This window comes from Rhinatrema bivittatum, chromosome 4, assembly GCF_901001135.1.
Source record: "Rhinatrema bivittatum chromosome 4, aRhiBiv1.1, whole genome shotgun sequence".
NCBI classification, from domain to species: domain Eukaryota; kingdom Metazoa; phylum Chordata; class Amphibia; order Gymnophiona; family Rhinatrematidae; genus Rhinatrema; species Rhinatrema bivittatum.
The window spans coordinates 19,967,321-19,982,709 of record NC_042618.1 but is presented as its reverse complement, the minus strand read 5'-3'; the positions used below and the strand labels follow the sequence as shown (position 1 = coordinate 19,982,709).

The 15,389-nt window shown below is 45.0% G+C and overlaps 1 protein-coding gene across 4 annotated transcripts in view; it reads left to right on the top strand.

Annotated features, from left to right (window-relative positions):
- Positions 1-15,389, top strand: part of CCDC88C (coiled-coil domain containing 88C) — a 569,522-nt gene that overhangs the window by 218,209 nt on the left and 335,924 nt on the right. For all 4 annotated transcript variants that reach the window (XR_003856192.1, XM_029597798.1, XM_029597797.1 and 1 more), the window contains exons 6-7: positions 5,776-5,859; positions 13,337-13,477. Coding sequence is in view for 3 of the 4 variants with exons in the window: in XM_029597798.1 (XP_029453658.1) it covers positions 5,776-5,859; positions 13,337-13,477 (225 nt within the window). In the remaining variant the exon portion in view is untranslated. The remainder of the gene's footprint in view (positions 1-5,775; positions 5,860-13,336; positions 13,478-15,389) is intronic.

The following is a 15,389-nucleotide window of genomic DNA, read 5'->3' as shown; positions in this document are numbered from 1 at the left end:
TACTTCATCCAACATTGCATGGGAAGGTTATGCAGTTGGCTCCGCAGGCATCTCCAGTATCTTAAGTATGCCTAGAGCTTCTGCTCAGGGATCTGGCACCTTCTTGATTTCCAGATTGAGCACATTCCCCACCTTCTCCACAAACTTGGAGTAGGATAGGTCTTCTGGCGGGGAGATGGGCTGAGGCTGTTCCCCTGAGGGATCGGAGGGATAGCCCATTGAAGAGCCCGGCAATGCGTATGGTGACTCTCTCCCCGAAACTTGTTGGGACACATCACTGGAGGGGCTTAGTTCTGGCCGATCGGTCCCCTCACCCAGTGAAGGTGGGCTCTTGTACAGACGGTGCTTTTCCCGGTTCTCGTCGTGGCCTTGTTCCACTAACGAAAGGAACTGTCAGCAACTGTGAAATTTATGCCACCGCCTGTGAGGCCAGAGTTCCCTGTGGTTGGCCTCTGGGGGGGCAATGCTTCTAGCAAAATATCTGAATCGGGGCCTGCAGGTCATGTGGGTGCCTGTATTACACGGGGCCCCTTCTTGCATCTTTCCCTTAAGAGCTCCAGGAAACATGGCCCCTCTCGCTTGCATGTCATCACTGAAGACAAATCCGAGAGAGCCCTGGACGAGTGGGATGAACAAACCGACTCGTGCACTGACCGGCTCTCCATCCGAGAGCAGAGCTCCAAATCTGGGACAGTGTCTGTGCCTATGGTCGGCTCTTTGGTCGTGGGTGGCAGGCCCTTATCCATTGGTGAAGTAAGTCTTTCCCGCATCTCTGTCTGCTGTGCAAGAAAACGTCGAGAGCTTGCAATTGAGGCAGTGACTGCTGGATCTTGTGTCTAGCAGATTAGCTAATGTATCTGGGATTTCGGGCCGTAATTAGGAACCAGAAGCCAGAGTATTACAGAGTACAGAGTCCCATTGCTGGTAATGGGTTGATGTCTCAATCAATCCCAAATTATTGGTAGAGAGGTTCTCTTGGTGTTGTGCCAAACATAGCTGGCAATAGCGATATGTGACACGAATACAGTTCTTGGAGGAGAATACGACCTAGAACCTTCCGAAACCATGTGGCCTGATTTAGCGACCAGGTCTCTGGATTAGAGTACTTACCATCCTTCGTGGCTCTCAGAAGGACGAGTCTGTGAATATCGGCTCCATGGATTTCAGGAGGAATCGAGGACAGCCTGAGGGACGTAAACGTCCGGCTCAACTCTGTACGCTGGTATGGAAGCGCAGCTACAGAGGAGACAGGCTAGGCGTTACTGGCACTTCCACATTATTTTGTGGTGGCTCAGTACCCTGCACCGGTGTCGGTAGGGAATTCCTTGGGTGCAGAAGAGCACAGGACTCATGAACCCAGGCCCACTTCGCAACTGGCTCAATGGACATTGGTGCCTATGCGGAATAAGTATCCCTTGGAGCTCGGCCCGGTCATTCTCCAGCACCGAGGAACTGCCACTGGTGTGTGGAACAGTGTTGGTTGCAGTAGCGATGTCTCCCCCGGCGCTCGGCCTGCTCATTCTCCAGCACCGAGTAAGATGCCACAGATGTCCTGGATTGCATCAGTGGCGGACAGTCACCATGCTGATGATGACGATTGCCACGGTGGTCGGCCTGGTCTTTCCCCAGCACCGAGGTGGATGCTCTTGCTGTCTCGGATGGTGAGTGGTGACGGACTGTCACCATGCCTGCATTGCTCCTGGCACTGTCTAATGCCCTAGAATTATATGGGGCTTTGGTTAAGAACCTGAAGTATGGAGCGTTTTGTTTAGTGGAGGGCATTGACTGGTATCGATGGCGGCCTCGACGAGGGCACCTATGGAAACGGAATGGACATGGGCATCGACGTGGGCATCTGGCATCGATGGAATTCAAACCAAATAAGCCTGATGCTTCACCTTCAATGCATATACAGCATAGTTCTCTGCTTCCACGGCAGGGGAGAAGAAAAAAGGGTTCGCACTCACAAAGTGGGGAGTAGCTGGCTTGTTACGGCGGTTACTACCCCAAACCAATTGTGTCCGATACTTCACTTTCGATGCATATCCAGCATGGCTCTCTGCTTCAACGGCATGGGAGAAGACTGATACATCACGCATTTCCAGCATAGCTCCCTGCTTCAACAGCAGGGGAGAAGAAAAACAACCAATAAGGACTGTATAACATAGTCTGGGTAAAACAAATAAGCATGGGTGTAGCTTGCTTATTGCGGCGGTTACTACCCCTACTACCCCTAACTAATCAAGCTAGATATTTCAATGGTGGGGGTGGAAGGGAAATAGAACCAAGAGCTAAGAGAAACAGATAAGTATGAGAGAGAAAAACGTGTGAAGCTTGCTGGGCAGACTGGATGGGCCATTTGGTCGTCTTCTGCCATCATTTCTATGTTTCTATGTTTCTAAGTGGCATCAATGTAAACACTGATGGCGCTGACAGAATCGATGCGAGCATCGATGGGGGCATCTTCCGCAATGAAGGCACAGAGGGAATCGATGGAGGCATGGATGGAATCGATGAGAGCATCGATGCCTCGACAGCGGCCCTGGCGGCAACAGTAACCGTAAACGTCCCTATCCCACTAGCCCCAATAACCTGGTGGAGGATCGCAGGAGGACACTTGCAGGCTTTGTGGGGCTAACGGATGATGAAAACATAGGGAGAAGGGAGGCCGCAATTCAGTTGGTAAGCTGGAGAAACTGTTAGTGGGGTGACAGGAACCAACCGAAAAACAGGGCATAGTACTCACCAAGCATCGATTAAATGTATGCGAAGGGAGACCCGTGTAGGGAAAAATTATTTGTGAAGTAAAACTTCAAGTATTTCTGTGAGAAAAAGTGAGAAATTTCTCAGAGTTCCTGAAGGTGAGGCAAACTGCAGCGTGGAAAAAAGACTGAAGGGAGATCCCTGTGGACACAGGGATAATGGCATGCTGGGCATGCTCAGTGCACTCAGTATGCCAGTCAAAGCTTTCTAGAAACTTTGATAGAAAGTTTTCCGTGATAGGGCTCAGTCCAGTGACGTCACCCATATGTGAGAAACTACCGTCCCGCTTGTCCTGAGAGAACAAAGTTTTCCTACCGGAAGTTTGGATCCAGAAATTGATTTCTCATGTGTGGCAGTTGAACACCATACGACTGGTGTGGTCTTAGCTGCAGGTGCTCGGCTTGATGGCAGCTACTCCGGAAGTGGTGCCTTGGGCACATTTGCATCCCCTTCAGTGCTCTCTGCTGTCTCATTGGAACCTGCAATCTCAGGACTATGTGGTTCAGCTCCACTTGCCAATAGAAATCTGTTCCCACCTCCAGTGGTGGTTACAGGAGGGTCATCTGAGAAAAAGGGTTCTCTTGTCCTCCGAACTGGTTGGTACTCATGACAGATGCGAGTTTCCATGGTTGGAGAGCTCACTTCTGGTGTTAACGGACCAAGAGCGTTGGAATGCCGAAGAGGCCTGCAGAAACATCAATCGCCTGGATGCCTGGGTGGTACGGCTAGCATGTTTGATGTTGAGCCGCAGGTTGTGAAATCAAGCAGTTCACGTGATGTTGGACAACACGACAGTGGACTATATAAATTACCAGGGAGGAACCAAGCACCAGCAAGTATCACAGGAAATAGACCAGTTTATGGAATGGATGGAAGATATTCTGCAGATTATCTCGGCCTCTCACGTTTTAGGAAAAGACAACATAAGAATGGATTTTCTCAGCAGGGGGAGAGTCTGGACCCACGAGAGTGGGTGTTGTCAGCTTAGGCGTTTCAGCTGATTGTGGATCGCTGGGGCCTTCCATTCCTAGACCTGCTGGAGACTTCTTGAAATGTGAAGGTTCCTCGATTCTACAGTCCGCAGGAGAGATCTGTGGTCCCTGGGAATAGACTCTGTCATATAGGTCTGGCCGGAAGACAGATTGCTTTATACTTGTCCTCCATGGCCCTTGCTGGGCAGCATAATTCACAAGATCAAAGGCTACAGGGAGCTAGTACTCCTGGAGGCGCTGGACTGACCCAGGTGTCCGTGGTATGCGGATTTGCGAAGACTCCTGGTGGAGGCCCCCCTTCGTCTTCTGCCACACCGGTTCTTCATGAGAATCCGACTTGGTTATCTTACGGTTTGGCCCTTGAGAGAGCTCACCTGTTAAAGAGTGGTTATTCCTCTGCAGTGATTGCCACCTTTCTCCAATCTTGCAAGTTCTACACTTCCTTGGCTTATGTATGGGTTTGGAGAGTTTTTGAGACCTGGGGAGTGGGGTGGTGTTCCTGGTTCAGTTAAGATCCCTCTCATTCTTGAATATTTGCAGGATGGGTTGACCAAAGGTTTGGCCCTTAATTCCTTGAAGGGTGCAGGTTGTGGCTCTCGCCTGTTTCAGAGGCCTAGTGAATGGTGTTTCCTTTCTCATCCTGATGTGGCCCATTCTTTTTGAAGGGAGTAAACCATCTTTGGCCTCTTGAAGTTGCCGTTTCACTTGTGGAGTCTTAACTTCAAAAGAGAAACTTGGTGCTGGATTTTTTGGTGGGTCCTACGTTTTGACTGCTGCGTAGCTTTCCTTGCGATTATTGACTTAAAAAACTGTGTTCCTGGTGGCTATATGTTTAGCACGTTGAAAGTCTGAGCTGCAGGCCTGGTCTTGTCAGGAGCCGTTCCTTCAGGTGACTCCGGGGGCATTATAGCTGCATACTGTTCCATCCTTCTTGCGCAAGGTAGTCTCGGACTTTCATTTGAATCAGTCTGTTTCCTTGTCATTCCTGGGTAAGGTCAGGGATATGGAGGAGTATCGCTTCTTGCGCCTTGGATGTCAAGCGCGCCTTGTCGGGGTATCTGGAGGTTTCTGAACCTTTTTGAAAGACAGACTGCCAGTTTGTTCTCCATGGTGGGAATAAGCAGGGCACTCCAGCTTCTCAAGCTACCACAGCTCGCTGGATTAAGGAGGTAGTCACGGCCGCATATGTGGATGCTGGAAAGCTGTTGCCTACTCAGGTTAGGGCTCATTCCACTAGGGCTCAGGTAGTGTCATGGGCAGAGGTTTGTTGTCTCCAGTCTATAACGGCCAAGCTGCAACGTGGTCCTCTTTACACACTTTTTCCAGGTTTTGTTGTCTGGATGTGCAGACCTGACAGGATGCAGTCTTTGCATGTGCGGTGTTGACTGGACCTCAGGCAGCCTCCCACCCTGTACGGGGGAGTAGATTTGGTACATCCCACTGGTCCTGAGTCCATCTATCTACATGCTAGGAAACAGAGAAATTACTTACCTGATAACTTCATTTTCCTTAGTGTAGACAGATGGACTCAATTTCCCGGCCTCAGCTGCCACATGAGTGTGTCAACAGTACTCCTGTGAGGCTCTGGATCCTCTGGGATTTCTGGTAAGTGTTCATCCAGTTCCTAGCTTGGGGCACCTAGAATTTTACATGAGTTCAGTGTTTTTGTTTGGTTGAGTACAGTTTTGGTTGCCTGTTTTTGATCACATCTTGAGATTTTTGCTAGTCTGTCCACAGTTGCTTTTGAAGAAAATACTGGCAGGCTGGGGTCACTGCAGGGCTATATATACTGTGACATCAGCTTGCTCCATCTCCATCTGCTGGCAGGGGAGCATAAACCCACTTGTCCTGAATCCATCTGTCTACTCTAAGAAAAAATGAAATTAACAGGTAAGTAATTTCTCCAATGGACAAACATTGTGGAAAGGTGTTTAAATGAAAGGGAATCTGTGCTGGATCTGACAGTGCAAGTTAACAGATGTTTTTTCCACTAGTTGATTGCATATGTTCATTTTCTCAGTGTGAAAGAAAAGAGGAGCTTATTGAAAGGATCAAGCAACTGGACATTGAGACCCAAGCAGCGATAGTGACACACATTCAAGAGGTATCAAATCTTAATTTTTTTAAGTTTATTAATTTATTTTGTTTTCTGTAGATATGACTCTTGCATTTACACATGAAGTAACCTGTAATTGTGAGAGAATTTCAAATAACCAAACGGGGAGACCACTGGATATGCCAATCAAGAAAAAAACCAACTGATATCCAGTACAAATATTTTCTAAATGATTTATCTACATTTGAAATGTGCATCAAATTCAATTTCTATGTTGCATTTTTAAATTGTGTGTGCAACAATCCAGTGGGAGTGATGAGAGGAGAGGATCACCTTGCTGATGGCTGAAAAGAATCTGTAATTACTGCTTGGGGAAATTTTTTAGAATTTGTTTTGGGGAGAAGATGTGTCTGTATAAGTAGCTAGTCAGAGGGCAAGCAAAAACCAGGCGTTTGTATGTTTCTTTCCCACCCACCCCTAGCTCATCCTCTAATTTATAGGCTGGTGACACTTTCACACTAAAATTAATCAGCCTTTTAACTTAAATTCAGAAATTCCCCACAGCTTATCAAGAGTTTAATCATTCCCTTGTAGGTCACTACCAGATAAATAGTGAATAAACTAATGTATTTAAAGGATCCTAATTGTACACAATCCTACTCCCATAGCAACCTGAAATTAACTAGGAGCTGAACAAATTTAAGATGAAGGCAGCAAACCAGCAGCAACAGGGGGGCCTCCCAGTCTTTTGAATCGTGTCACATGTATAATTTTTTTTACCCGCTGGTGAGAAGTTGTATGTGTACACCCATTGCAAAGAGCTCCTGTCTCTCAGAGAATGAGTCTGATCTCTGGCGGCTAGAGTGGCAGAGCTGGAGGAGCTGAGGTAGAGATATATAGATGAGACCTTCAGGGACATAGTAGCCAAGTCCCAATTCCAGTCTGGCAGCTCTGGTGCTGCCTTGGATTCAGTTTTGAAAGAAACCTGGGAACCTTTTGGGGAAGGGGGGAGTCTTTTTTTTTTTTTTTTTTTCCAAAGGAATGGACTCCACATTAACCAGGGTGGAACCAGGCTGTTGGCGCTAACCTTTAAAAAGGAGAGAGAGCAGCTTTTAAACTAAAACAATGGGAAAAGCAGACAGTTGCTCAGCAGTGCATAGTTTGGAGGGAGGTATCTTCAAAGGATACTAATGAATCATTAGAGTTGGGGCATCCCAACAGAGAGGTTCCAGTAATAATAATAATAACAATAAAAATTAGTCCAAGTGCCTCAGGCAGGAAACATGTCTACTAACATTTAAAAAGAAACTTAAGACATGGCTTTTTGGCCGAGCCTTCCCTATTCCTAGCCCTACAACTTAACTCAGAATTATTCACATCGCCTCTGTAAATGAACTAATTCTAAAGCATACAAATATGTCGCAACGAGGCTAGATCCTTTGCCCCCCTCCCACATCTTCATTTGTATATAGTAATTTATCGTTGTTCTCCCCTCTTTATTTCTTTTCCCCAGTTTACGTGCCCTGTGTTACAATGTAACTTTATGCTTCCTCAAATTTGTCTCTTGTTGTTTCTGTTAATTGCTTAGTTCGATGTAAACCGAGTTGATTTGATCTGTATCAAGAAATTCGGTATATAAAAGCCTTAAATAAATAAATTAATTAAAAACTCACCTGAGCTAAAAGATTCCAATTTATTCCTAAGAACATAAGAAATTGCCATACTGGGTCAGACCAAGGGTCCATAAAGCCCAGCATCCTGTTTCCAACAGAGGCCAAACCAGACACAAGAACCTGGCAATTACTCAAACACTAAGAAGATCCCATGCTACTGATGCAATTAATAGCAGTGGCTATTTTCTAAGTCAACTTAATAGCAGGTAATGGACATCTCCAAGAACTTATCCAATCCTTTTTTAAACACAGCTATACTAACTGCACTAATCACATCCTCTAGCAACAAATTCCAGAGTTTAATTGTGCGTTGAGTGAAAAAGAACTTTCTCCGATTAGTTTTAAATGTGCCCCATGCTAACTTCATGGAGTGCCCCCTAGTCTTTCTATTATCCGAAAGAGTAAATAACCAATTCACATCTACCCGTTCTAGACCTCTCATGATTTTAAACACCTCTATCATATCCCCCCTCAGCCGTCTCTTCTCCAAGCTGAAAAGTCCTAACCTCTTTAGTCTTTCCTCATAGGGGAGCTATTCCATTCCCCTTATCATTTTGGTTGCCCTTCTCTGTACCTTCTCCATCGCAACTATATCTTTTTTGAGATGCGGCGACCAGAATTGTACACAGTATTCAAGGTGCAGTCTCACCATGGAGCGATACAGAGGCATTATGACACTTTCAGGTTTATTCACCATTCCCTTTCTAATAATTCAGAAGTAGTTCAGAAGTCTGATCGCCTGTTTGTGCTCCATAGTGGAGGTAAGCAGGGCGCTGGGTTAAGGAAGTCATTACGGCAGCCTATATGCTTCTTAGGTTGCCTTACCGAAGTAGATTAGACCGCATTCCATGAAGGCTAAAGCTGTATCGTGCATAGAGTTCCGTTGCCTGCTAAAATTTGCCGATCAGTGACATGGTCATCTTTGCACATCTTCTCCAAGCATTCCTGCTTGGACGTTAGGGCTAGGGAAAACACCGCTTTTGCGCGGATGGTTCTGACTGGGCTGCTGTCAGCCTCCCGCTTTTTGCGGAATTAGCTTTTGTACATCCCACTCGTTGGAATTGACCTACCTGAATGCTAAGGAAGGAGAAATGACTACTTACCTGATAATTTCCTTTCCTTTAGTGAGGGTAGGTCAATCCCAGACCCACCCTCTGCTGCCAGATTTGGATTTTGTTGTTAGCCGCCTTAGGGTGAGCGATGCAGAGTATGATTCCTGCTCTTCTTTGATAAAAACTGTTTCCTGTTGCTGCTAATGTTCAAGTTTAATCGTTTGCCCACAGTTTGGCTTTTCCAGAGAATACTGGCAGGCTGATGTCAGGGTGGGACACTATAGCTGTGAGATCAGCTTTTGCTCTGTCTCCATCATCTGGCAGAGGTGCATAACAAACTTGTTGGGACTAATCTGCCCTCACTAAAGGAAATGAAATTATCAGGTATGTAGTAATTTCTCCTTTTTGTTTCTTTTCCTTTTATCTTTGTGAATTTTTCTTTTTAATTTTTAAACTGCAAATAACTTCTCGAATACCATCTTGGTAGTGAATAACAAAGTTTGAAATGCCCAAACGGTGCTCTCGAAACTTTGCTCACAAAAATGAGAAAGTACACTTAACTCAGATGATAGAATGGCAGTCCTGAAAAGAAATGCTCAGCGTCGGAATAGTAGTCTTTTCAGGACAGTCATTCTATCATCTGAGCTAAGTGTACTTTCTTATTAATTTAAATAATAAAAAAAAATTCACAAAGATAAAAGGAAAAGAAAAAGATAAAAAGTTTAGATGTAATAAAAATTATGGACGTGCATTAAAGACATGTCGTTATTAACCTTGGAGGTTTTTTCTTTTTCTTTTTTTTTTTTTTTAATTTAGACCTTGGAGGTTTTTTTCTGACTGATTTTACCCTCGTAACCAATCCCCAAGGCGTTTGCCTGAGGATTGGCATCTGAAGTCTTTTTCTTCCACTTTTAATATCACCATATATCATACATTTTCCTAAATATTGCATACACAATTTTAAAATGCAACATAGCAACTGAATTTGATGTGCATTCGAAATGTTGATAAATCATTTTGAAAATATTTGTACTAGATATTGATTGGTGTAATCTGTAATTGTTCCATAACGTATTCTCCTTAATTTAAAAATTATTGCCACGTTCAAGACTGTAATAAAGTGAAAAAAAAATCAAGTAACCGTTTTTAGTTATGGATGAATTTTTTTTAATTTATATTCTGCCTTTTGTGACTGGTCAGCTATTTTGAAGTGGATTACATTCAGGTAAAGTAGGTAATTACTTGTCTCCAAAGTGTTTACAGTCTGTTTATACCTGAAACAATGGAGGCTTGTGACTTGCCCAGGGTCATGAGGAGAGGCAGCAGGATTTGAACCTTGGATAGTAACCTGCTGCTCAAACCACTAGACTATACCACTACTACGTTAATACATTTTTTTTGCTCAAAACTGCCAAGTGGTCATGGATAATAGTGCATGCTTATTCATTTCACTCATGCTAAAAAGTTTGGTTTATTAAGCCATGTGAAAAGATTGATACGTTCCTAGAAACGTAGAAACATGATTTTATGTTATGGTTGAAAAAGGCTTTATGGCCCATTTAGTCTGCTCATCAGTCCAATTTATATAGCCCTTTCAATTCCCATCACTCCCTCAGAGATCCCCTGTATTATCCCATGCTTGCTTGAATTCAGATACAGTTTTTGTCTCCACCACCCCCACTGGAAGGCCGTTCGATGCATCCACTTACTGTAAAGACATTTTTCTTAAGATAACTCCTGAATTTTACCCCCTTTCACACTCATCTCATAATCCCTTGTTCTTGTCTTGATGTGGATCTTGATTCTCTGCCCCCCTGTCCTTTTCTCTGGATCTTCCCTTCCCTGTTGTGAACTTTGTTTTCTCAGTGGTGATTCAAGGTTCAAGAAGGATGTATAATTCTGCCTGCTGGACTGTATGGCAGCATATGTCAAATACATGCTGTTCTGTTTGCTGTAAGGAATGCAGCTAACTGCAACCACCAAATGCTTCCTGTCTTATCATTCTCTTATACATTCTAGATCCTCCTTTCTGTTGAGAGGCTAGCCTCCTGTGCATGGAAACTTTTGTCTATCCCCATATGCTTTAGAATGAAGACCACTGATCCTGCACATTTGTGCACTACATTTGTGAGTCAACATTCAGAAGAATGAAGTGATCATTAGAAGTCATCTTAAAGCAGCATTAGTTTATTTAAAATATTTCTAGTCCACTTATAACAATATGCCGTGCTCATTGGATTACAAGAATAACATAGTCGCTATATCCCTAAAAATGTCAACGTGCCTTTTGCTTACTCTTTGGTTCATATTCCTAGGTCTTCTTTCTTTTTTGTCCTAAAGCATGTTTTAATTTCTTACAATTTGCATAGTTAGTTTTGCCCTTGTTTTAACTATGCCCCTGTATTTAAAACTTTCTCCATGCTGGAGTCAGTACTCCAGCTGTTCACTTTTTTATTCCTGTTTTTCATGTATCCGTGCAATATCTGCATGGTTTTTTTTTTGGTGCAGATCAGCATTAGCAGCACCCTGATTTACTTAGTTTAATAACTATGAAAGTGAAGAAGTGAGAGAATTTCCAAAAACTTTGAATACCACTGGGTCTAGAATGGAATAACTTGGGAGAACATATTTGAATTGTTTCAATATGACTCTTGAAAATGATCTCTGCCTCATCAAATTTAGATAATTTTCAATGGGATTACTAGCCAGACTGTTTAACCTTCACTCCAGAATTGAAGTCAATCCTTAAGTGTATAGTTCATGCTTACGGATAGGAAGACAAACTGAATCACCCCAAGTGCTTTTCTGGGACATGTCCGAAAAGTGCCCCCCCTCCCCAAAAAAACCCAAGGGAAGATCATCTTCTTTTCCCAACTGCCAAATGTATTATCTATAAAATCTTGTAACTTTACAGTAGCAAATCAGGATATCATCCCTTCCTCTTCTATAAAAGTAGCCTTATTGCTGCATAGGTTTCAAACCCAATACGTATCTGTACAAACAATCTTACCTCACACAAATTGCAGTTCTAACCCTTTGCTCCTCAAGCCCCTAGAGGTTAAATCAAAGTCTGATCTCTGAACTGTTCTTTGATAAAAGCCTGTGGGAGTAAGTTGGGGTGGGAGAGTTTGGCACTGCTGGTATGGAGATAATTTAGTCTGTTTTGTTTTTTAAAATTCACAGAGAGCTTTGTAGTTATAAGAAAATGTTGCCTGTGAGCTGCAAGTATACACACAGGAAAACATAGCACGCATAAGAAAGGAAAACAGAATAGTATTTCAAAGAACACTGTACCCAAATTTGTACACTGTTGTACGTGAGAATTTTTTTGCATACACAGCCCACAAAATATTAGAGAGAACATGGTTGTGAGACACTATATAAAGACATACATAGTGTTGCTTAGGGCTATTTGGCTATAGCAAAGATCATCATTTTCATTTGAATGGATTTTAATGCTTAACATAACCACATCTCAGTGTGTATGAGCGTAGCGTATCATACCTAATTTTATTTGAACTTGGCTAAATGCTAGTCTTTAATCCATTAACTGTCTCATGATGCATTGGCGTGATGCTTCATTTCCAGTGTTGCTGTAGATCCAAAGATAAGTATGCCAGTGAAGGCTCCACATGCCATTGAATTCAGTGAAATCTGTATCACAAAGGTGATGTGGAGTTAAGTCCTGAGAAGACCAGATGGCAGTTAATATCTTGCAGATGCGAATTAATCCTCTATTTCCACAAGTGCCCCGACTCTAGAACTGCAGTGGTCTTTATAAACTGTTCCTATAGAACCTTAAGCCTGGATTCTAAACGCCCTGTGCGCGTAAAATCCGGGCTTTACGCGCATGGCCGAGCCAATTTTCAAAGGGGCCCGTCCATGCACAAGTGCCAGGCTTCTTCAAAAGGGCGGGCCAGGGGACATGTTCTGGGTGGGGGTGGGGGGCCGGGACAGCGCATTGCTCGGGAGCTGAAATAAGTTGCAAAACAAAGAAAAATACCAAGAAAGGGTAGGGTTTAGGGGGTGGGGAGGAGAGGAGAGGGGAAGAGGGAGGGAGTATGGGTAGGGGGGTAGGAAAGTTCCCTCCCAGGAAGGCCAGAATGCGTCACCGCGCAGAAATTGCTAAAGTTCCGCCCCCCCCCCCCCCCCCCGCGTTTGCTGCCTGCACATACGCGCGCAGATTACAAAATCCGGTGCACAGCCCACAGATTTTCTATCATGCACACGCTGGCACGTCCACGTGTGCCTGCCGGGAAGCACATGGACACGCGCGCGCAAAGTGTAAAATCTACCCCTTTATTTTTTTAATCAGTCTGCTGATTCCATTCTTAGTTAATCAGCATTTTTCCACTATTTGCTTCTGTAGACATTGGAAGCTATATTGATTACCAAAGCTTGTTTGTTAGAAAAGACTTAATTGCTATAAATTGAAATGGCACAGTCCCTGGTGATATATTTTACATTTTTATTCAGTAATGTATGTCTATAAATTACACCGGAATAAAGAACATGGCAACACATAAGGGTAGTTAAGACTTGTTTAGTCTCCCAATTTGCTTCCTTTTTACAGTCGTAGATACCACATTTGATCTTTGGCTTTCCCTTTACCTCTTTGCAGTTCAGGATAATCTCTGCTATTTGCTGTTATATTTCAGGTTTGTGATTGGGTTTGTTTTTTTTTTTTTGCATCTTCTAACTTTTGGGTTGAGGGGTTTCCAGTTTGGCTCAAGATTGTCAGCTAACGAGAAGAAATCCAATGCAGTTCATACACTGAAATATGGCCTATTTTCTTTGCAGGTTACACACAACCAGGAAAATGTATTTGACCTTCAATGGTTGGAGCTTCCAGATATGGCTCCAGAGGAGTTGGATTCCCTATCTAGGAATATGGTTCTTCACCTGAAGCGACTTATTGATGAGAGGGATGAGTGTACAGAAGTAAGATCCAATGACATACTTTCTGCCTAAGAGTAAATTGAAGAAATGTATATATGTGTACTGAAACTTATAGATTGAAACTGATTAATTTGAGAGGTCATATTTCTCACAGGACAAGCAGGATGGTTGTCCTCACAAATGGGTGACATCGAGGATGGAGCCCACCACGGAAAACTTCTGTCAAAGTTTAATAGAACTTTGACTGGCCCCTACTGGGCATGCCCAGCAAGGCACTGACCCTGCAGCCAGCAGGGGTCTCCCTTCAGTCTTCTTTTTTCCGCGCAGCAGTTGCCACGCGGTGAAAGGAGCTCTCTAACCACGTTCCTGACAGGAATTTGGAAATTATTTTCCTCAGAAAATTTGCCCCTCAGGGGTCTCCCTTCGACAAATTTTTTAGTCATCTTACGGAACCCGGTAAGTTTTTGCCTTCTTCCATCGACGGCCGTCGATTTTGGCCCTTGAGGCCTGTTGGCACTTACCGATCCCCAGCCTAAATTTTGGCTCTCAGCCATGGCAACGGGGTTCCGTCGTTGTCCGGATTGTACCCGGACTATGTCCATCACAGACCCCCACAGGGTTTGTGTAATGTGTTTGGGTAGTGAGCATGATGTCCTGACTTGCACCAAATGTGCCTTAATGACACCCAAGGGTCGCAAAGCCAGGATGGAGAAGATGGGGCTCCTCTTCCATGCACCCACCCCAACGCCATCGATAGCATCGATAGCATCGGAACCGGCACCGTCGAAGTTGTACCATCATCGTCAACCCTCCGGTGACCGTCCGCCATCGATCGCTTCTCGGCCGTCAACTCCCGTCCCTTCCCCGGATGGGCGAGGGGATCGGAAGGAAAAGCACCGACATCGACGGCACAAGTCTCGGCCTGTCGAGGATCCACAGCCATCGACCTCTGCTCAGGCCGAACCACCGACAAAGAAGCCGCGAACAGACCGGACACCCTCCACGTCTCGTTCGCCGGCATCGAGGAAACCCTCACCCTCTCGGGGTGTGGGGGCCGTGATCCCACCGGTTACGGTGGTTCCTCCGGCCCTGCCTCAGCCTCCCTCTCCCGTCGAGCCGGGTATAGTTACCCCTGGTCTCCGGGCAGAACTGGACCGGCTGGTCCAGGAGGCCATCGAGAAAGCGATGAAGAAATTACAGCCTCCATCGGCACCGTCACCGGCACCGGTTCCACTGCCGCCCCCGGCACCGACACCGGCACCGGCTTCACCACCGAGGAGGGAACCGACCACCGAGCCGTTGATACAAGCGTTAGCACTGCTACTGAGCCGCATGGAGGCACTCATGACGGCCCTTCCATCGATGATTCCAGTGCCATCGACAACACCACAGTCTCCGACTGGTTTCTCATCGGCAGGAGAAACACCGTTTCGAATTCCCCCTTCCAGGGTAGTTCCATCGGTACCTTCCGGTATATCTCCACCGATTTATCCTTCGGCTCCATCGATTCCCCGCCAGGCACCGATTCCATCGGCAGCACCGAAGCCATCGATGCCATTTCTGGTTCCACCTACGGCACCGATTCCACCTCGGTTTCCATCGATGCCTTCAGAGCCTCAGCCAGGTCCATCAGGGCTACAAGCCCCACATGATCCCTGTGATACCTGGGGTGATGATGATGACACCTCTTCTGACACAGATTTGCCTTCGCCACCATCTCCTACAGAGAGTAGAAAAAGATCTCCTCCTGAGGATCTATCTTTCATTAATTTTGTGAAAGAGATGTCAGAAGTTGTACCTTTCCAACTACAATCTGAAGCTGATGATAGACACCAGATGATGGAACTACTTCAATTTCTGGATGCTCCAAAAATCATCGCTTCCATCCCCATACACCAGGTATTTTTAGATCTACTCAAGAAAAACTGGGAATCTCCTTCATCAGTGTCACCAG